General features: G+C 41.0%; 1 protein-coding gene across 1 annotated transcript in view; it reads left to right on the top strand.

Moving 5' to 3' along the window:
* Nucleotides 1-5,276: 5,276 nt before the first annotated feature.
* epm2a (EPM2A glucan phosphatase, laforin) overlaps nucleotides 5,277-23,643 on the top strand; it is a 183,375-nt gene continuing 165,008 nt past the window's right edge. Inside the window, exon 1 of the mRNA XM_039747522.1 lies at nucleotides 5,277-6,045. Within this exon, the coding sequence (XP_039603456.1) occupies nucleotides 5,799-6,045 (247 nt within the window). The 5' untranslated portion in view covers nucleotides 5,277-5,798. The remainder of the gene's footprint in view (nucleotides 6,046-23,643) is intronic.

The raw sequence follows: 23,643 nt of genomic DNA, 5'->3' as shown, positions 1-23,643 counted from the left end.
AGAAATCTGTCCCAGAGATTTAAGCTGTCTGTTTCCACAGTTAGGAACATATTGGGGAAATGGAAGACCACAGGCTCAGTTCAAGTTAAGGCTCGAAGTGGCAGACCAAGAAAAATTTCAGACAGAAGCAACAAATGGTGAGAACAGTCAGAGTCAACCCACAGACCAGCACCAAAGACCTACAACATCATCTTGCAGCAGATGGAGTCACTGTGCATCGCTCAACCATTCGGCACTTTACACAAGGAGATGCTGTATGCGAGAGTGATGCAGAGGAAGCCTTTTCTCCGCCCACAGCACAAACAGAGCCGCTTGAGGTATGCTCAAGCACATTTGGACAAGCCAGCTTCATTTTGGAATAAGGTGCTGTGGACTGATGAAACTAAAATTGAGTTATTTGGGCATAATAAGGGCGTTATGCATGGAGGAAAAAGAACACAGCATTCCAAGAAAACACCTGCTACCTACAGTAAAATATGGTGGTGGTTCCATCATGCTGTGGGGCTGTGTGGCCAGTGCAGGGACTGGGAATCTTGTCAAAGTTGAGGGATGCATGGATTCCACTCAGTATCAGCAGATTCTGGAGACCAATGTCCAGGAATCAGTGACAAAGCTGAAGCTGCGCCGGGGCTGGATCTTTCAACAAGACAACGACCCGAAACACTGCTCAAAATCCACTAAGTCATTCATGCAGAGGAACAAGTACAACTTTCTGGAATGGCCATCTCAGGCCCCAGACCTGAATATAATTGAAAATCTGTGGTGTGAGTTAAAGAGAGCTGTCCATGCTCGGAAGCCATCAAACCTGAATGAACTAGAGATGTCTTGTAAAGAGGAATGGTCCAAAATACCTTCAACCACAATCCAGACTCTCATTGGAACCTACAGGAAGCGTTTAGAGGCTGTAATTTCTGCAAAAGGCGGATCTACTAAATATTGATTTCATTTCTTTTTTGTGGTGCCCAAATTTATCCACCTGCCTGATTTTGTTTGAACAATTATTGCACACTTTCTGTAAATCCAAAAACTTCATTTCACTTCTCAAATATCACTGTGTGTGTCTCCTATATGATATATTTAACTGACATTTTTTATCGTAACATCCAACGATTTATACAGGAAAATAATGACTATTAACAAGGTTGCCCAAACTTTTGCATCCCACTGAGTATTTATATATATATATATATATATATATATATAAACTGCTCAAAAAAATTAAAGGAACACTTTGAAAACACATCAGATCTCAATGGGAAAAAGAAATCCTCCTGGATATCTATAATGTGTTAGGAACGAAAGGATGCCACATCGTTTGATGGAAATGAAAATGATCAACCTACAGAGCCCTGAATTCAAAGACGCCCCAAAAATCAGAGTGAAAAAATTATGTGGCAGGCTAGTCCATTTTGCCAAAATTTAATTGCAGCAACTCAAAATTGTACGCAGCACTTTGTATGGCCCCTGTGTTCTTGTATACACGCCTGACAACATCGGTGCATGCTTCTAATGAGATGACAGATGGTGTTGTGGGGATCTCCTCCCAGATCTGGACCAGGGCATCACTGAGCTCCTGGACAGTCTGAGGTGCAACCTGGTGGCATTGGATGGACCAAAACATAATGTCCCAGAGTGTTCTATTGGATTTAGGTCAGGAAAGTGTGGTGGCCAGTCAATGGTATCAATTCCTTCATCCTCCAGGAACTGCCTGCATACTCTCACCACATGAGGCCAGGAATTGTCGTGCACCAGGAGCCACTGTACCAGCATAGGGTCTGACAATGGGTCCAAGGATTTCATCCCGATACCTAATGGCAGCCAAGGTGCCTTTGTCAAGCCTGTAGCGGTCTGTGTGACCCTCCATGGATATGCCTCCCCAGACAATCATTAACCCACCACCAAACTGCTCATGCTGAATGATGTTACAGGCAGCATAATGTTCTCCATGGCTTCTCCAGACCCTTTCACTTCTGTCACATGCTCAGGGTGAACCTGCTCTCATCTGTAAAAGCACAGGGCACCAGTGGTGCATCTGCCAATTCTGGTATTCTATGGCGAATGCCAATCGAGCTGCATGCTGCTGGGCAGTGAGCTCAGGGCCCATTAGAGGACATGGGGCCCTTGGGTCACCCTCATGAAGTCTTTCTGGTTGTTTGGTCAGAGACATTCACACCAGTGGCCTGCTGGAGGTCATTTTGTAGGGCTCTGGCAGTGCTCATCCTGTTCCTCCTTGCCCAAAGGAGCAGATACTGGTCCTGCTGATGGGTTATGGACCTTCTATGGCCCTCTCCAGCTCTCCTAGAGTAACTGCTTGTTTCCTGGAATCTCCTCCATGCCCTTGAGACTGTGCAGGGAGACACAGCAAACCTTCTGGCAATGACACGTATTGATGTGCCATCCTGGAGAAGTTGGACTACCTGTGCAACCTCTGTAGGGTCCAGGTATCGCCTCATGCTACCAGTAGTGACACTGACTGTAGCCAAATGCAAAACTAGTGAAGAAACAGTCAGAAAAGATGAGGAGGGAAAAATGTCAGTGGCCTCCACCTGTTAAACCATTCCTGTTTTGGGGTCATCTCATTGTTGCCCCTCTAGTGCATCTGTTGTTAATTTCATTAACACCACAGCAGCTGAAACTGATTAACAACCCCCTCTGCTACTTAACTGACAAGATTAATATCCCAAAAGTTTCATTGACTTTATGCTATACTCGGATTAAAAAGTGTTCCTTTAATTCTTTTGAGCAGTATATATATATATATATATATATATATATATATATATATATATATATATATATATATATATATATAATAATTTTTTCTTCAACATTTTTATTTTCTGTACACATTAACATTTTCAGGTTTTTGTTTGTAATTAAATGCAGTTCCTTTATTAACTAAGAATTGTTTTCAGTCCTAGTGACAGGTTATGGTGACTTCTGTTCAGTAACTGCTCCACTACATTTGTTTGATTACTACCCCATGACCTAAATATTTTCTTATTCTTGCTTAGCAACTGATGTCACTTCAGTTCAAGGTATACAGAGTGCTTCTAAAGAAATTCCCACCATGCATCTCATAAAGACTGGTTGATTTCATTTGAACATTGCCTTTGGTTGCCCTAGTGCTTCAGTATTTATTTTAGGGGTTTAAGGTGTCCCATTGCTTTGCCAAAGTCAGCTTAAAATGTATTCATTCTGAAGTTTTATGAATAATAAACCAACTGTTGAATAGTGTTTTCATTGCAATAAAGATCAAAACAAGCAGTACTTGACTGGTAAGTACAATACCAGATTCTGGTTGCATCAACATTTCTGTCTTGACAGATTTAACAGTAAAGAAAATTCATAAAATCAAGAGTACCCTTGTTAAGGATGACAACTCTAGCAACATAGCCTATACTGAGTAGAAGATTAAAATTAAACTCTGTCATGGTAACATGGACATGGGCAAAGTGTCTTATGCATTTGTCCTCTGGGTTACGTTTGAATTCTATAATCAGGCTTTGCTCTAAATGGTGATATAACTTGGACTTAACAGTGTACATGTCTTCCACCCATCTGTTTCCAAATTAGTTTTACTGAGATGTAGTGTCTGTATCAACAGCAACTTGTCTGGATATGATGCCATTACCCCTAAATGATATACTTGACTTTAAATAATACACTGGCTGTTGCCTTTATCCAAGATAGCTTATAAGATCAGAATTTACTGCAGGTTTACCAGTTACTTTTTTATTAACATTTGGAGCAGAGGGAGATCAACCTTGGGATTAGCTTAGACACTACACCACATTCTTTTTTCATAGCACTGTATTTGCCCCCTTCCCAAGATCCTCAGAGTATATTTTACAGAGTGAATGGCCTCAGACCTTGAGACGAGTCTGTCACAACCAGGGGAATTGCTATTATTACAACTGATAGTTCTAGTAGAGGCTGCTATGCCTTCTTCAGGTATTTCTTTATCCTGTCATCTTTTGGTTTTGTCTTGCTTTTCTAAATGGACTTCAAAAAAAATGAGAAGCTGATTCTTCTGAATTATAAGTTGAATTATTAAGTTAAATTCTGTCCCTCCTTTTCCATCTACTTGTTCCTAGCTCTTACTAGCTCATTGTGCTTTTATTTTATAAATCTCATCTAACTTAATTTGTAATTCTGACTACTCCAATATTTCATCATCTGGCTGAGTTAATTTCTCTTCCATTACTATATGACTGTTTGTCCAATCAAAACCACAATATGTGACTGACTTTGAAGTATGAACTGAATTTTGTAAATGTCACTGCACACTTTACCAGTTTTCTTAATCATGAATCATTCTGAACGGTGATGACTTCAACCAAGTTAAAAATCTGTTATGCATGTTATTTTTGGGAACACAACAAGCTAGACGTGATCTATCCAAATACTGTACCGCAGATGTATAGTTTATATTTAAAGTCAATCTGAACAGGTCTGACCTCCTCTTACTGCCACCTACAAGTACAAGCCTGTTATTGACTACAGCAGCTCTCTGTTTACCCAAGTCAGTTTATATATCTGTTTGGGGGGGAATTCTTGCCTGTTTTCATTTATTTATATTTGGGAGCTTTGTTGAAATAGTTTTTGTCCTCAAGGGGAAGTAAACAATAATCTAAACATAAATAACAACAATCTAAAAGTCTGCAGGTAGTGTGGGGCAGTGGTTTAGGCTTTGGACTTCAAGCCCTGAGGTTGTGGGTTCAAATATTGTCACTGTGTGACCCTAAGCAAGTCACTTCACCTGCCTGTACTCCAATTGGAAAAAGAACTGTAACGAATTGTAGCACAAGCTTGTAAGTTGCTTTGGATAAAGGCATCAACCAAATAAATAAATGCAAATACTTACTCTAACAGTCTGATGCTTCTTTTAGTTTACCCTCTCTCTCCAGCTGCTCAAGATGACACATAAATTATTTGTTCAGGGTTTTCTTGTAGCATATTGTATTTTTATTCTGGTTTACTGTCTCATATTCTAATTCAAAGCTTTATGTTTCCTATATGTATCATTGTTTTGTGCTTTGTTGCGAATATGGTTTCCAGTGTTGCATATGCCCCGTTGTTCATTTTGCATTTCTGTGAAGCTCTTCAAGCATGGGGAAGGCGCTATATAAATAAAACGTATTATTAACGTCACTTAGAAAATCAGCATAATGTACTTACACGGGGAGCCCAAATGCCTTTTACACAGCGGATTGGTTTTAAAACGAACGTAGTGTTTCGTGAGGTAGCTTTTCGTACCATAGGATCGGCATTATTGAACACTGGTGTCGTCTAATGTGGTTATTTATCCTCATTCACAGACACTTTGCGGCTTTATGTGACTTAAAACAGGCCGGCAGTCCCAGAAGAGGGAAAGTGTGCGTGACAAGCTCCTGCACGAGTGGCCGTAAGAAAGCCGGCTTAGCTTTGCCCGGCTGTCCCCCTCTCCTGCTCCGGCATGGTTCGTAGCCCTGGGTTTATCATGTGTTACTATTAATAGCTACGAGAAGTCTCTAGAAGAAACGTTAAGTGGTACACGCCTCCGTTTTTTTTTATTAATAAAACACTCCTATATTTGGGGTAGCAGACACATCGCTGTTCTTTTTGGAAAACGTCTTTTTTAAGTGAGAAAGACACAGGGGGAGTGGACGGTTGTTGAGGCTGTCAAGAAGACAAACTGCTCGACCGGGAGCCACTTGTCATCCAGAGGCGTTTGCTTTCGTCAGGAGCCCAAACGGCACATTATTATTATTATTTTAATTAATTTGAATATTTACCATTAGGTTCCTGTCCGCATAATGCTCTTCAGGTTTGGCGTCATTTTAACCCCGGAAATTCGCGACACTCAGGTGTTCGTGGTGGGCTCGAGGCCGGAGATGGGTCAGTGGGACGGCGAGAAGGCCGTGTTGATGAAGCCGGCGCAGGCGGCCCTCTCATCCCGCGAACCAGCACTGTGGATCGGGGAAGTACTGCTACGGGAGCCCGTCACGGAGCCCTTCTGGTTCAAGTACGTCAAGCGCTGCGGCGGCACCCTCACCTGGGAAGGTACTTGCTCTTTAGCCACCCCAAAAATCCCTCCCCACCTGTTCCCCTACAAAACTGCAGCATGGCTTGTTAAAACGTAATGTGGTAACGTGTATAATGTTGTTCTTGTCTTAACATCCAGTAGCTCAAGCACAGGGGCCTGCCAGTATAACAAACGAGTGTTGCCTGGCAACGCCTTGAAACTGAATTAACGGATGGATGATGATGGGGGTTTGGGGGTTATGGGGCAGTTTCTGTTTACTATTTCTCCTGTTGGAAAGCTTGTTCATGGTTTGGGCCAAGCACGCACTTGTTCTCTGAGAGCCTAAGTGCATTCTGTTTTTCATGCCAACAACTAGTTTTATTGCAGTTTACCTAATCATCCATTTACATTGCTATGTTGTATATTTAAATATTAAACAAAAAAAGAAGTTACATAGGCTGAGTATAAGTACTTTTTTGTTGTGTTAATTTACAGTAAACATCCAAAGAGCAAGCACTCGGAGGGTTTTAATTTTTCACTCTATGACCACAACTTGTGCCAGCCCATTTACACGCATGCCAAGTGTAGCCCGTATGGACAGCCATAAGAGTAATAATTGCCCTCTTATTTGCTCTATAAGGCATCTTTTGATGCTACGTTACATTAATGGCCCCAAGTACAAGATTCATTTTATAGTTGCACTGTACAACAAGATTTAGCTTTCTGAGGACTTTTGGGTGTGTCTTGTGAACTTTGGCTTGATGGTCACAAAAATGACCTTTGAATTTTCCTGTTGCCTATTTTATTGTAACTGCCTATTGTGATTTCCTCTCATTTTGTAAGGATACACTGGGTACGGAAAGTATTCAGACCCCCTTCATTTTTTCACTCTTTGTTATATTGCAGCCATTTTCTAAAATCATTTAAATTATTTTTTTCCCTCATTAATGTGCACACAGCACCCCATATTGACAGACAAAAAATATATTTTTGAAATTGTTGCAGATTTATTAAAAAAGAAAAACAAATATCACATGGTCCTAAGTATTCAGACTCTTTGCTCAGTATTTAGTAGAAGCACCCTTTTGAGCTAATACAGCCATGAGTCTTCTTGGGAAAGATGCAACAAGTTTTTCATACCTGGATTTGGGGATCCTCTGCCATTCCTCCTTGCAGATCCTCTCCAGTTCTGTCAGGTTGGATGGTAAACGTTGGTGGACAGCCATTTTTAGGTCTCTCCAGAGATGCTCAATTGGATTTAAGCCAGGGCTCTGGCTGAGCCGTTCAAGAACAGTCACAGAGTTGTTGTGAAGCCGCTCCTTTGTTATTTTAGCTGTGTGCTTAGGGTCATTGTCTTGTTGGAAGGTAAACCTTTGGCCCAGTCTGAGGTCCTTAGCACTCTGGTGAAGGTTTTTGTCCAGGATATCCCTATACTTGGCCGCATTCATGTTTCCCTCGATTGCAAACAGTCGTCCTGTCCCTGCAGCTGAAAAACACCCCCACAGCATGATGCTACCACCGCCATGCTTCACTGTGGGGACTGTATTGGACAAGTGATGAGCAGTGCCTGGTTGTCTCCACACATACCACTTAGAATTAAGGCCAAAAAGTTCTATCTTGGAGTTTGCTAAAAGACACCTTAAGGACTCTGAGATGGTGGGAAATAAGATTCTCTGGTCTGATGAGACCAAGATAGAACTTTTTGACCTTAATTCTAAGCGGTATGTGTGGAGACAACCAGGCACTGCTCATCACTTGTCCAATACAGTCCCCACAGTGAAGCATGGCGGTGGTAGCATCATGCTGTGGGGGTGTTTTTTGATTGAATATCAGTTTTGTATGGTTCTTCTCATGGTTGGTTCTACCTTGTGCCCCATTCTATTTTTGTCCATACTCAGTGGACAAAGGATCAGGTCAGGTTAGGTTGGGATGGGACGGATACACTGGTACAGCATGCTGCCGCACCCACCAAACTAGCAGCCTCCCCGGAAGACACGTGGTCCAGTCCCACTCTTCGGAAACAACCATCTATCTGCCGCAGCCAGGTGTTACGTGGGTCCCTTTGGCTTGGTCATCCACTTGGGTCCTCAACAGTGAGGATCCTGTGAGCCGGATCACCCTCTGGGAATTGCATCGCATGGCTGTAGTGCCATAACTGACGCTTCATCACAATGCAGGTAATGTGCCTCATTCGGGACACCGTGAGCAAACATTCATTCAACACATTCATAACAGCAGTAAGCGAGGATTCTGTGAAGAGACACAGTACCGAAAGAGTCAAGTCTTCATCTCAGGTCACTTGATAGCGTCCATGTCTCTCATCTGCATAGCAAAACAAGAAGCACCAGGCCTCTAAAGACTCAGACCTTCATCCAGTGACCTCATGACCCCCATGCTCACCAATCCATCTACAGAATTCATAGGAAGAGTCACCAGACACATGAATGTGGTGGATAAAACAGGTTGAGAATTTAGAGAGGCATGGGTAGATATTTGGGGATTTCCTGGATATCCACATTACCTTCCTGACTTGTGCAAGTTATCCACATTCCACCAAAAATCACTCTAAGCGTCCAGTTTTTCTGTTGTTTGCAGCCCAGTCTGAAAAATCATAAGCCAAGTATTTAATAGTCAAGTGCACTCTTAAAAACAAATGTTTCAGGTTAACATTACACACAAAAAAAAAAAACCTCTGCACTTTGCAACTATGTTTTTGAGTTTGCCAACTTCTGTTTAAGTTAAGTAGATCCAACATATGTACTTATTAGGTGAATCAGTACTTCCTATAAATTAAAAACTGTTTTTAATTACCATGTACAGTGGAACCTCGGGTCATGACCGTAATCCATTCCAAAACTCTGGTCACAACCCGATTTGGTCGTGACCCGAAGTAATTTCCCCCATAGGATAGTATGTAAATACAGTTAATCCATTCTGGACCATACGAGCTATATGTAAATATTTTTTTAAAGATTTTTAAGCACACAAATAGTTAATTATACCATAGAATGCACAGTGTAATAGTAAACTAAATGTAAAAATATTGAATAACACTGAGAAAACCTTGATCAGAGAAAACTAACATTGCAAGGGTTCACGCTATAGCCTTATGAACCGCTCTCTGTAAACACTTTTTTTAATGAGTTTTAAGCACAGGGAAAAAATGAACATTTGAAAAATCCGTAATTTATACAAAAACTAACCATAAACAACCAAGAAAACTAAGCTTGCATAAGTCGAATTCTGGCATAAAGGAAGTGAGGAGAAACTGGGTGGAGAGGAGATTACAGTTTTGAGGTAAAGTCTATGACGATGCGGGTTCGCTGCATGCTCCCATCTCGCTTCCGGGAGCCCTTAAACCCATCACTGTCGATAATACTACCGATGAGCATGACAGTGAGGCACTATAATGGAGCAATCGGATGGTGCAAAAAGTGCCAAGTGCTTTTATTAAAATAATATAAAACAAAACAATGATCAAAAACAAAGTCGAAATTAAATAAAGTCCAGTGCTTCAGAATCCTTCAATAAATAAATGATCCCATAAAAACAGAAGTGAAGTGGGGGTTAAAATCCAATAGAAAAAAAGTCTTCATTAAATACGAGATTAAAACAATGCTCAAAGCAGTCTCTTTAAAAACAAGCCCAGTGCATTCTTTAACTGCCTTCTCTGCCTTACTGCCTTCTTTAACTGCCTTATCTCTCTCTCTCTCTGCGCACAGGGAGAGACTGAACACGTGTGGAAATCATCGGCGTGTATGAATCAGAAGGGAAACTGGAGTGTTCGTCACCCGAGTGTGTGGTCGTGAACCCATGCAAAAGTTTGGTGAACTTTTTGGTCGTAACCCGATTTGTATGTAGTTCGAGACGTTTGTGACCCGAGGTTCCACTGTACTTGATAATATAGTATAAAACCAAGTTTTTAAGTTGGTTACATGAAAAATTTAGTTGTTCCAAAGTACTTGTTTTTTTCAAAAGTGTTAAAGTATTCTGAGCATCATCTATTCTACCCTGGGTACAAACTCTGGTCTCTTTATAACTATACATTTTTAAAACAACATTTCACACTTTTAAGTTCTTGCAAATATTTTTTTTTTTTTGTTCTTTATTTCGTCTTATACAATTTCTTGTATTAGGAATTTGTTAGTTTTCTCATACTCCTTGAGGTCAGAGCGCAGGGTCAGCCATTGTACAGCACCCCTGGAGCAATTACAGGTTATGGGCCTTGCTCAAGGATCCAACAGAGTAGGATCTCTTTTGGCAGTGATGGGGATTCGAACCAGCAACCTTTAGGATCGTTATCAAGTTAAATTGTGACATTAACATAAAACAGTCTGTTCAGTAATAAGGACTAAAGTCTGTATACAGAAATTGGTTTATTGTTAAGAATGTAATCTATACTAATAAAAGGCAAAGCCCTCACTGACTCACTCATCACTAATTCTCCAACTTCCCATGTAGGTAGAAGGCTGAAATTTGGCAGGCTCATTCCTTACAGCTTACTTACATAAGTTGGGCAGGTTTCATTTCGAAATTCTACGCGTAATGGTCATAACTGGAACGTATTTTTGTCCATATACTGTAATAGAATGCAGCTCGATAGCCGTGGGAGGCGGAGTTTCGTATTAAAATATTTAACCAATCACATTTCAGCTGTCATTTGTTGCCAGGCAGAGAGAATAGACTGCAGCTCGATAGCCGTGGGAGGCGAAGTTTCGTATTAAAGCATTTAACCAATCACATTTCAGCCATCATTTGTTGCCAGGCAGAGAGGCTTTCACAAACTGTTGTGGAGCCACTCTAACACAGAATACAGTGATCCCTTGCTGTATCGCGCTTTGACTTTCGCGGTTTTGCTCTATCGCGGATTTTATATGTAAGTATATGTAAATGTATATTGCGGATTTTTCGCTGATTCGCGGATTTCTGCGGACAATGGGTCTTTTAATTTATGGTACATGCTTCCTCAGTTTGTTTGCCCAGTTGATTTCATACAAGGGACGCTATTGGCGGATGGCTTAAAAGCTACCCAATCAGAGCACGTATTACATATTAACTAAAACTCCTCAATGCTATAAGATATGCCTCCTGCGCGGTGCTCGATTGTTTGCTTGTCTCTGCCTCTATCTCACCCTCTCTGCGCCTGACGGAGGGGGTGTGAGCAGAGGTGCTGTTTGCACAGAAGCTGTTTGCCTAGTGGATACAGACGCTCCTCTAAGAAATGCCGCTTTATCGAGGTGCGTCCAAAAGCACACTTATTGATTTTTTGATTGTTTGCTTTAATCTCGCACTCTCTCTCTCTCTCTGACGTTCTCTGCGCTTGACGGAGGAGATGTGAGCAGAGGGGCTTTTGCACAGAGGCTGTTTGCTTAGAAGATAGGGGCGCTCCTGTAAAAAATGCTGAAAGGCTAACCTTCGCATTGATCCCTTCATTGCCGCTGCTTTATCGCAGTGCTTGCATACTTAAAAGCGCAACAGCCCTATTGATTTTTCATTGTTTACTTTACTCTCTCTCTGACATTCTCCGCTCCTTATGCGCACTTTGAAGAGGAAGATATGTTTGCATTCTTTTAATTGTGAGAAAGAACTGTCATCTCTGTCTTGTCATGGAGCACAGTTTAAACTTTTGACTAAAGGGTGTTATTTCATGTCTAGAGGGCTCTAATAATGTTAAAAAACGTATTTAGAAGGTCGTAAACAGGTTTTCTATGCTCTAACTGCGAAAATATTAGATTTATAAATAAAGAATCCTACTTCGTGGAAATTCATTTATCTGTCTGGAACGGATTAACCGCGATAAACAAGGGTTTACTGTATAACTGTGCGGAGAATATTTATAAACAGTGTGGGAGAGTTTCTAAGGGCTTAAAATATATAAAAATAATCATACAAACATATGGTTTCTACTTCGCGGATTTTCACCTATCGCGGGGGGGTCTGGAACGCAACCCCCGCGATCGAGGAGGGATTACTGTAAATGTCGATTAACCTGTTGCTTCAACCAATCAGATTTTGACTTGGTGTCAGTAGGGCCCTCTAGCAGGCGTACGGCAACGTCACCGTATTCAGACCCATTGGTTGGATAGAAGCTGATATGAGGAACTCTCCAAGGCCACTGAATGCACCGCAAACGCTCCGATCGAAAGATCGTCGCGTGCACTACTGCCAACTCCATGGCAAGATTCTGGACAATATAATTTGCCAGACACAGACCAGATTTCAAGACCATGAAAACATGTTTGCCACGCTCCTCGAGCCCCAGAAGTTTCGGGAATACAAGAAAAATTTCACGCATGCAGCCTTCTCCACTTTAACACAAGAGCCACGGAGCGATTTTTGATCTGTCTCGGCTAAAAACAGAACTGACTGTAATGTATACAATACAATACAATACAGTTTATTTTTGTATAGCCCAAAATCACACAGGAAGTGCCGCAATGGGTTTTAACAGGCCCTGCCTCTTCACAGCCCCCCAGCCTTGACTCTCTGAGAAGACAAGGAAAAACTCCCAAAAAAATCTTGTAGGGAAAAATGGGAGAACAAAGAGAGACCCCTTTCCAAGCGGGTTGGGCATGCAGTGGGTGTCAAAAGAAGGGGGTCAATACAATACAATACACAGAACAGACCAAATCCTTAATACAGCATAATAATAAAAATTTTAGAAGTACGGTTTAACAGTAGATGATATCACATAATAGGTTTGGATATTTTTAGAGTCCTGGAGACCTCATCCATCAAGCTGCCTCCCCATTTGGCCATTCCACGGCTGAAACGTTGCTCCGATGAAAGGACCCCTTTCCCATGATTCCTGTGATCCTCCATCAGGGATGACTTTACCATAGGCAGGCAAACAACTTGGCAGGTGGGCCGTGGCACCAATTGCCACATTTGGGTACCGAGAAAGAAACAGAATAGGTGAGGGTTAGTATTCAAATATAATTATCATGTTACTTATGTTTTAGTGCTAATGACTAACAACAGAGATGCAGTATGTACAGTTAATCAGCAGCTCTAGTCAGGATATGCTAAACTGAAGTAGTGAGTCTTCAGCCGGGATTTAAAGGCTGAGACTGAAGGGGCATCTCTTATGAAGCAGGAAGACCATTCCACAGTTTAGGGGCCCTGTAACTAAAAGCTCGACCTCCCACTGTTATTTTATTAATCCTTGGAATCCTAAGCAGACCGGCATCTTGAGATCTTAATGTGCTCAGGTTTGTAAGTCATGATAAGTTCAGACAAGTAAGCGGACCTTGGCCATTTAATGCTTTATATGTTAAAAGGAGGATTTTGAAATCTGCCCTAAACTTAACTGGGAGCCAGTGTAAGATTTAAGAACTGGAGTTATGTGTTCATATTTTCTTGTTCTTGTAATAATTCTTGCAGCGCATTTTGGATTAACTGGAGGCTGTATAGAGAACAGTTTGAACAGCCAGTGAACACCGCATTGCAGTAGTCAATCCTACTAGAGATAAATGCATGAATTAATTTCTCACAATCCTGTTTATTTAGAAGCGCCTTAATTTCCTAACATTTTTAAGATGGAAAAACATGTTTTGGACAACTTTGTAATATGTGCTTTAAATGACATGCTAGAGTCAAAGATAACTCCTAGATTGCGGGCTGATTCAGTAAAATTAATTGGGATTCCAACTGAGTTAAATGACACAAAATATTGCTGTGATCAGCGTCATTCCCTCCAACAATTAACATCTCTGTTTTATCTGTATTTAAAGACAAGTAGTTCTCATTCATCCATTCCTTTAATTCACTAACACAACTAATTAAAGACAACATCGGAGAAACTTCATTTGATTTAAATGAAAGGTATAACTGGGTGTCATCTGCATACAGTGAAAATTAACATTATGTTTCCTAATGAGAGATCCCAGTGGAAGCATGTAAAGTGAAAACAGTAAAGGTCCCAGTACTGAGCCCTGCGGACACCATATTGAACTTCTGTGTATAATGATGGAGTACTGTCAGCACATTTCTGTACATACTGGAATCGATTTGATAAATAAGAACTGAACCAAGCGAGCACGGGGCCTGTAAGCCCAACATCGTTTTCTAGCCTGTGCAGTAAAATAGAATGGTCAATGGTGTCAAATGCTGCACTTAAGTCCAACAACATAATTACAGTGGAGTTTCCTTCATCAGAGGATATCAGAATGTCATTTACAACCCGTGTTAGTGCGTTTCTGTACTATGACCAGTCGAAAGCCAGACTGGAATTTCTCAAATAAATTGTAATGCGTAAGGTGTGACTGAAGCTGACTGGCGACTACTTTTCTAGTATTTTAGAGAGAAATGGTAAATTTGAAATAGGCCTATAGTTATTTAGTATGTGTGGGTCTAGGTCTGACTTTTTAAGTAAAGGTTTAATGACTGACACTTTTAGTGCATCAGGTACGTGCCATGCAGTAATGAACTATTGATAATGGTTAGAATAGGCTGCAAGAACATCCATTGCACTTTTTACTAGTTTTGTTGGCACTGGATCTAGGGAACAAGTAGTGGGCTTCATTTTAGTAATTAAAGTTAAGACTTCCTGGTGAGTTACAGGATTAAAATTACTAAAGTGCTGAATGCAATGTGCGGCAGGGTCTGCTAAGCTAGTATTTGGTTTGTACTGTGATGCTGAGATCTGGGATCTTATATTTTTAATTTTCTCATTGAAGAAGTTCATAAAGTCTGTACTGCTAATATCTGTTGGTATTTTGCACTGTTGATCTGAATTCCATTTGTTAATTTAGCCACTGTTCTAAACAGTACCCTAGGATTTTTATTATTGCTATCTATTAATGTAGAATAGTATTCTGAGCGAGCTTTAAAGAGGGCTTTTTTATATTTATTAACACTCTCTGTCCATGCAATTTGAAAGACATGTAGCTTTGTTGTTCTCCATCTGCGCTCCAGTTTTCGACACTCTAATTTAAGAGCTCGAGTATTTTCATTAAACCAGGGAGAGTTTCTATGTGCTTTGATCACTTTTGTTTTAGGGGAGCCACTGTGTCCAGAGCATCTCTCAAGGTCACATTATAATGTGATATTAGCTGATCTAAATTGTTTTCCATGTTTACATTTGATGTTAACTGATCTAAATGGTTTTCCACAATTACGCTCGACTTACTCAAGGTATCTATAAATTTTGAAGCAGAATTACAATCTAGATGTCGCACTGTCTTTGTTTTAATCTGTGAGTGCGATGGCATGGGCAAACCTAAATCAAATGTAATTAGTTATAATTAAGTCTAATGTGTGGTTATGATTATGAGTTGGACCTTTGACAATCTGACAAAATCCTACTGAATTTAACAAATAAGTAAAACATTTGCTAAAAGTGTCAGTTTCCACATCAATGTGTACATTAAAATCCCCATCAGATACTACGTGATCATAATTTATAGCCAAATCAGACAGAAGGTTGCTAAATTCAGTCATGAACAATGAATATGGCCCTGGTGGTCTGTAGACTAGCACTATAATTGTGTTGGAATCTGTTTTAATATTTAAAATGAATGCCTCAAAGGATGTAAAGTTGCCTAAATTTTTAGAAGTGATTTGCATTTTGTTACAATGAATTATTCCAAGGCCTCCTCCTCGACCAGAATCTCTAGACTTATGAAGGAACGAGTATCCATCTGGTGACGCCTCAGCTAGGGGGACAGTGTCACATTTACTAAGCCAGGTTTCAGTAAGAAGACACAGATCAGATTTTGTACTTAATATATATCATTTACCAAAACAGCTTTAGTGCCAAGAGAGCGAATGTTCAATAAACAGCATTTAAAACTGCATGGTTCTTTCTGAACTGCTGATATATTTTTTATTTAATTTGAATTAAATTTCTATTACAGATGCCCCTGGTGGAGGTCTGGTTTTATCCCTTGGTCTAATTATACACCTTATTTTTTGGTTATCAATTAATTTAAGGTTTGTATCAAGACTAAATTTACTGGATGCCCCACAACAGGGATTATGGGTAACAGCTTCAGGAAAATAACAGGTGGGATAAACAACAGCCTGTGATTTAAGATCACATGACTGCGGCCTGGATGGTGCTCTAATCAGTCAACCAGGCAGTTTTGCTGCCATATTTTGGGATAATACATAAGATCCCTCCAGTTAGGATGAAGACCATCTCTTCTGAAAAATCCAGGCCTTTCCCAAAAATCATCCCAATTGTTCACAAATGCTATGCTTTTATTTGCACACCAGGTTTCTAGCCAGCAGTGAAAGGAATGCAATCTGCTATAAATCACATCCCTCTATATAATCTTGGTAAGGGACCAGATACAATTAAATTCCGACATTTTGTTTTAGCTTTGGTGCATAGAGAGATGAAGTTCCGCTTTAATACCTCAGATTGCTGTAAATAAATATCATTAGTGCCGACATGCAGCAATAAGGTAGATACTTCATCGTCGGCAACACGGTCCAATGCTGCCTTATGCCAGAAATCTTGGCCCCTGCAGGCACTTAACATTAACTGCTGGTTTAACATAGTTTGGAATTCTAACATTCCGCACTATGGAATCGCCAATTATGAGCACTTTATTATTCTCAGTTTCCACAGGTGCGCTGCGGAGAGCTGAGAATTTGTTCTGGGTCCGAATTGGTGACCTGGGTGCTGAGGGACTAAATTTTGGATTCTTAGACCCCCGTCTTACTGTTACCCACTTGCCCTGTGGCTGAATTGGTGCTGCTGATTTCGGCTGCGCACTGACTACAGTGGGACCTGGAGAGACTGAAGCCGAATCAGAAGTAGCCGAATTGTCTAAACAAACCGAGTCGATCCAATTTTCGGTTTGCCTAATCGCTATCAGATTCCTAACGCGGTCCTCCAATTCGCGTATTTTCCCGACCAACTCTAAATTAACTAAACGTTTTTGGCAGGTGAAGCTATCTGCACTGTCGGCCGGAAAACCTGAGCTGTACATACTGCAGGACACACAACATATAAACGTGCCCTTGATGGGCAGAGAGCGGATAGAACTTACATTAAGTGTTGAAGTCATCTTTGCCATTTTTATAGGTGCTTCGCCGCTTTCCGTGTGCAGCTGAATCACCGTCGCTTTAAGTTTCCACCACCCGCTGAGCGATCATCATGTATGCCATGGATGATTTTGCAGGAAAATCTCCCACTGATCTCCTTGACTTCCTTCATCAGAAAAATCTGAATGAGAGCATGGGGCAGCTGTTCACATTGGTATATTTGGCGGTGAGCATTCCTGTGTACACTGCTTCTGTCAAGCGGACATTTTCAGCCCTAAAGCGAATTGAAACTTATGCCAGAAATACCATATGGCGGGTTCGCCTTTCAGCATTAGCTTCAATGGCGATAGAAAGTGAGGTTTTGATGGAACTGAACCGTATGACAGAGTAATTGAACTGTTTTTGGGGAAAGAGAGGACAATGGACTTTGTTTACAAATAATCCGAATTTTTGGTGAGTAAAATGTTGTGATTTTCCTAAATAATATTGCAAGTTTATGAATTATTATTGATGTTTTTTATGTGTGTCGCGGCTGTTGCTGCAGTAGAAAGGAACTTGTACATCCCTGGTTTGTCTATTCAATAAAGGCATTTATTGTGGCTACAGGAGTTATCTTTTATATATATATATATATATATATATATATATATATATATATATATATATATATATATATATATATATATATATATATATATATATATATATATACACTGCTCACAAAAATTAAAGGAACACTTTTTTTATTGGGCCTGGAATGAAATTAATTAAACCTGTCTGATAATTTTCTGGTTGGTTAAGCAGCTGAGGTCATTGTTAATCACTTTCAGCTGTATTGGTGTTCATGGACTTAACGACAGGTGCACTAAAGTGGCAACAATTAGAAAACCCTCAAAACAGGACTGGTTTTACATGTGGAGGTCATTTCAAGTTTCTCCTCTTGATCTTTTTGGCTGGTTTTCCACTCGTGCTAGTTTTGGCTTGAGTAATCATCTCTACTGGCAGTATGAGGCGATTCCTTAACCCTACAGAAGTTGCACAGGTTGTCCAACTTCTCCAGGATGGCACATTCACACATGCTGCAGCAAGAAGGTTTAATGTGTCTCCCAGCACAATCTCCAGAACATGGAGGAGATTTCAGGAGATTGGCTGTTATTCTTGAAGAGCTGGACAGGGCCGTAGAAGGTCCTCAACCCATCAGCAGGACCGATACCTGCTTCTTTGTGCAAGGCGGAACAGGCTGAGCACTGCTCGTGCCCTACAGAGTGACCTCCAGAGTGCCACTGGTGTGAATGTCTCTACCCAAACAATCAGGAACAGACTTCATGAAGATGGCCTGAGGGCCCAACGTCCTGTAGTAGGCACTGTGCTCACTGCCCAGCACCGTGGAGCTCGACTGGCATTTGCTCAAGAACACCAGAATTGGCAAGTCCGCCACTGGCGCCCTGTACTTTTTACAGACGAGAGCAGGTTCACCCTGAGCAGCTGTGATAGACGTGAAAGAGTCTGGAGAAGACAAGGAGAACGGTATGCTACTTGCAACGTCGTTCAACATGACAGGTTTGGTGGTGGGTCAGTGATGGTCTGGGGAGGCATATCCATGGAGGGACGCACAGACATCTACTGCGTAGGAAATGGTGCTCTGACTGCCATAAGATATCGAGATGAAATCCTTGAACCCATTGTCAGACCCTACGCTGGTGCAGTAGGTCCTGGTTTCCTCCCAATGCACGACAATGCCTGGCCTCATGTGGCAAGAGTATGCAGGCAGTACCTGGAGGATGAAGGAATTGAAACAATTGAATGGCCTTCACGATCCCCTGACTTAAACCCAATAGAACATCTGTGGGACATTATGTTTCGGTCCATTAGGCGCCGCCAGGTTGCTCCTCAGACTGTACAACAGCTCAGGGATGCCCTCATACAGATCTGGGAAGAAATGCCACAAGACACCATCCGTTGTCTCATTAGGAGCATGCCCCGACGTTGTCAAACATGCATACAAGCTCGTGGGGGCCACACAAAATACTGAAAAGCATTTTGAGTAGCAGAAATTAAGTTTTTGAAAAAATGGACTAGCCTGCCACATCTTAATTTCACTCTAATTTTAGGGTGTCTACACAATTGAGCCCTCTGTAGGCAGAAAACTTTTATTTCCATTAAAAGACTTGGCATCCTTTTGTTCCTAAGACATTGCCCTGTCGTTATTTGCATAGATATCCAACTTCATATTGAGATCTGATGTATCTAATGTGTTTCTTTAAAGTGTTCCTTTAATTTTTGTGAGCAGTGTATATATACACACACACCCCAATCTACATACTGTCAAATAAACGAACCACACGCCGTGGCGCAACATGAGAGGCTTCGCCTCTAGTGCTGACGTCCGAGGTTCGATTCCCGAGAGGGGGTGCAGTGAGTGTGTACGCCTGATGAGCCCAGAATTAGGGCGAAACACGTGCCGCGTACTGTTTGCATTATTTGACAGTAAAACTATTTCAATGTATTCTATATATATATATCAGCGCTTCCCGATTCATTTTACCCTCACACCCCCTTGGCTTGAGAAGAAGTATGAAAAAATATGAGGTTAATGCAGAAAAACAGATCACCAATTGAAGCTTTATGAATAATGGATACTTTATTCGCCATCAATAATTGTTTTGGTAAAGTGTAATCCTCCTTCCATTTTATAATTTTTCCGCGACTAGCCATGATTAAATGAACGGTAAAAAAGTAAGAGCAAAGCGAGGGTGACATGTGTGTGTCTGCCGCTTGTATTGTGAAATCGGGGGATTGTGTTTGGCTGAACGCACGCTAAGGAGAAGCAGTCGGGTCACCTGCTGGCGAGCTGCATGTTCTGCTTGTCACTTGTCGTTGTTTTAAGAGCTGGGAGCACATGATGTGTGTCTGTTAGATGTCCATGAACTTGTTTTGAATGTTGTCTCGACTGCCTTGTTTCACGTGACGTTAAAGTATCTCTTGCGGGATGTCAAATTGTCTTCCGAGAAGATCATATCTCATCTCCCTAGTTTCCCTCCCAAGATTTTTTTTATAATAGAGAGATAACATTGTTTCCAGCATCATAAATACAATGCTTAAACACTTTCTAATTTAAGTATATGTGAAAGGAAAGATGGGAGGTAGCAGTGGGTTGTGCTGGGCAAGTTCAGGTCTTTACCATTTGCTAAGCATCCTGTGATTGAGCACCTCCACTGAGGTTAGGTATGGTATGGGAAAAGGGGATAGAAATTATTTACTTCACAGCACATGAAAGACTAAACATATTTTTCCAAATTAAGACGTATTACTTTCACTTTTCCAGTATTTAGTGTTAAAACATGCACACTCGCTAATACTGATCATTTCAGCATGGCACTATGAAGCAAGAATGCTAGCATTATGCTATCATTCTGCCTATGTTAAAACATCTGCACTAAACTTACTACATTTTAACCTGATTAAAACTACATGTTTGCCTATAACATTTGTTCAGTTCTGCTATCTTGATTGCAAGTTAAACATGTGCTTAATCTTTCCATTAATAGCTGTCCTAGATGACTGAAACACATGTGCATGATAATAATGGCGGCAGCTGACAAGATGTTTGCAAAATAACACTTTTGCAAAATAATGCAATTTTTTTTTCTTTGAGTAGAGGAATATGATTTTGTAGTCCTCTTTAATACACACAAAAAAACACTAAACATATCAAACATGTTTTGAATGGATTCATCATAAAACAAACTGATGAGAATGGATAAACACAAACTTCTGAAAGGTGATCCTGATTGTATCATCCAGTTGTGACCGGAGAAAGGAACATTGATACGTTTAAATGAATTGCAATACCACATAAGAAGACCAAGCAGCAGTATTTTATATACAGAACTTAACTAACAGTACAAATGAAATAAAAATTCAGTGATGTTTAGGTTCCCATACTAGATACTGCCCAAGCAATGGTTTCTTAATTTTCTGTCCTTACAAATCAAGAACAGCAGAAATGGCAAGATATAGTCTCTGGCAGTGTCCCACACCTACATTAACAGACTTAATGGTCAAAATGCAAGCACATTTCTTGCTCATCAACTACAGGAACAGAATGGCATGGAGCAGCTTTTTCACCCCACACTTTTTCAGTTCCAAAAGATTCCATGGACCACATACCTGTAACCATTTTCTAAGCCTCCAAAGTATATGTTTAAGTGGTTTGAAAACTCCTAGATCTCTTCAAATATCTGTATGATGACAAAGAGTTGCTCCAGTATTCCATGGCTAAGATATCATTAATCTTGTTCCTTCTAAAACAGAGGTTCAGTAACGAAGACTCAGTTCCAGTACTGGTATTGCTTTTCCTATACAGGCTAAGGAGTGTCATCCCTCTGATCCAAAGAATAAACTCTTTGTCCAGTGGTCACTGCTGCAGTATAGTTGAAATTGAAATATTCATACATTTAAATAGTAAAAGCAATGCAGCTGAAGACATTATTAAAAAAAACTGGACCTCTGCACATTTTTTCTAGAATTTATGCTCTTCAAACAAGGCAAACATAATTAATATTGAAACAGATGTATTTGGTACAGTATGTTTTAAACATATTCTTTCTTCTGCTGCTTCATTTGACCACATTCTATGCCACTGAGAGAGAGAGAGAGAGATGTTTTTTTAATGTATAAAGACTATTTTACTGAACCTAAGCAAATGACCCCAATTGTGTACAAATAGCTGACTTCAGAAATACTGAAGAGTTCCATTAAGTAAGCTTTAAATGTTATTCTGTACTCTTTTTATAAGGAATCATTTCTTGTTTGTGCCTCAACCTTCCTCCAACCAACACAATGTTTTGAACATTTTGCCCTTGTACCTTGATTATCTTTTTTGCATTTCACACATTTTTGGCTTTTTGGATCATTTTCTAGCATTTACTTTAGAATTTACCACCAAGTCTCAAACCAATGTTGCTTTAGCCACGTGCTGGTAATCTTTTTGCAAGCCCATTTTATTTTTCTTCATCATTTGTTCAGTGAGAGCTAATTCATGAGGGATTTTGGTAGAATATCCTTGACAAAGCTCAATCAGGTACAAATCCACAAATGGTCATAAGCCCAGAGCCTATCCAGCCACAGCCATCATTAAAAAGGAGGATGAATTGAAGAAAGTCTTAGATTCTATGGCCCAAATCCTTCCAGAAAAAAGAGTGGGCAACCATCAACATAGAACTTATCTAGTTGCTAGAAGGTCAGAAGGGAGATTTCGAAAGAAAACTGGAGAAGATGGGAGAGATTCAGGGTGAAAAGAGAGAGCCCAAGGGTACAGAAGGAACCATCAGCCCAGCTCAAGTCCAGGAGACAGCAAGAGGTTGAAAGACTTGTAAAAGAAATAAGGAGTGTGACAATGCGGGTTCGTTGCATACTCCCATCTTCTGTCTGGAAGCCCTTGAACCCGTCACCGTCGGTGATGCTACCGATGAGCTTAGCAGTGAGGCACAACAAATGGAGCAAGGGGATGGTGCAAAAGTGCAAAGTGCTTTTATTTAAAAACAATCAACAAAACAAATTATTCAAATTAAAGTGCAGTGTCCAATGTTATTAAATAAATAATCCATAAAACAAATTTGGAGGATTAAAATCCATTAGAAAAAAAATCCTTTAAAACGATGAGGTTAAAACACAATGCAGGAAACAATCCTTAACACAAAGCCAGGTGCTTCTGTTACCCTAGCGGCTCTCCTGCTTCTCCCATCTGGGCCCCGCAACAGAAGAGTCACCCTTTCAGCAGCTGTCATTTTCTCCCCTTGACTGGTCTGAAGGCGTTCTGATTCCTGGCTTCGGTCGCGCACTCACCCCAGACTGAGACTTGCTTTCCTTGATGACCAGGACGCTCACATCAAGGACCTTAGCCACCAAGCCTCCTGACTCCTGCTGCCTTCATGGCCTTACGCGGCCTGTCGTCCTTCAATTGGTCACTGTAGTTCCTGGCTCTCTCGACTGGAGCGACCGCTTCTATCTGCCCCCACCGAGTGTTGGCCAAACACTCCCCTCGTGGGCTCACCTCCCAGCTGCCTACCTGCGAGCGTGCACCTGCTCGCTCGCTCACAACGGCTCTCTTGCCACACTGCTTCCTGCTCTCCATCAACCTCCATTTTCTTCTCTCTCTTTTCTTTCTCCAGCAACTTCAGTTTCTCTTTTCTTTTCTTTTTTCCTTCCTTAGCCGACTCGCGTTTTTATTTATCAAGAGGGCATGGCAGCTGTGGCAAATCAGCAGCCCCAGGAACAATCACGAATGTGGACAGTCTCTCACCTGTGCACTTGGGTGAGAAACGGCCACACTGCGAATCGCCCCGAGAACCGCTGCAGCCACACTACCATGCCCCCTCACTAAGCCGCGAGCACGGTGATTATTTATTTAAAAAGCGGCCCTTAGATGGGAGCTGTGTACCCACTATACCACAAGGAGCTGAAAAAAATTAGAAGGAGGAATGGTATCAAAGTACTGTAGGTCAAGATCACGCAGTGTCTTGCAATACTGCAAAGAGCAGAGAGCTTGAGGAAGCAACATAAACAGAAAGAGCGAATCAGGATCTGTACAAATTTTTCAGAAGCCTCATCGGCAAGGAGAAAACCGGGACCCTTAAAGT

The sequence above is a fragment of the Polypterus senegalus genome, chromosome 3 (assembly GCF_016835505.1).
Source record: "Polypterus senegalus isolate Bchr_013 chromosome 3, ASM1683550v1, whole genome shotgun sequence".
Classification (NCBI taxonomy): Eukaryota; Metazoa; Chordata; class Cladistia; order Polypteriformes; family Polypteridae; genus Polypterus; species Polypterus senegalus.
The sequence above is the reverse complement of the archived record's forward strand: the minus strand, read 5'-3'. Positions and strand labels throughout refer to the sequence as shown.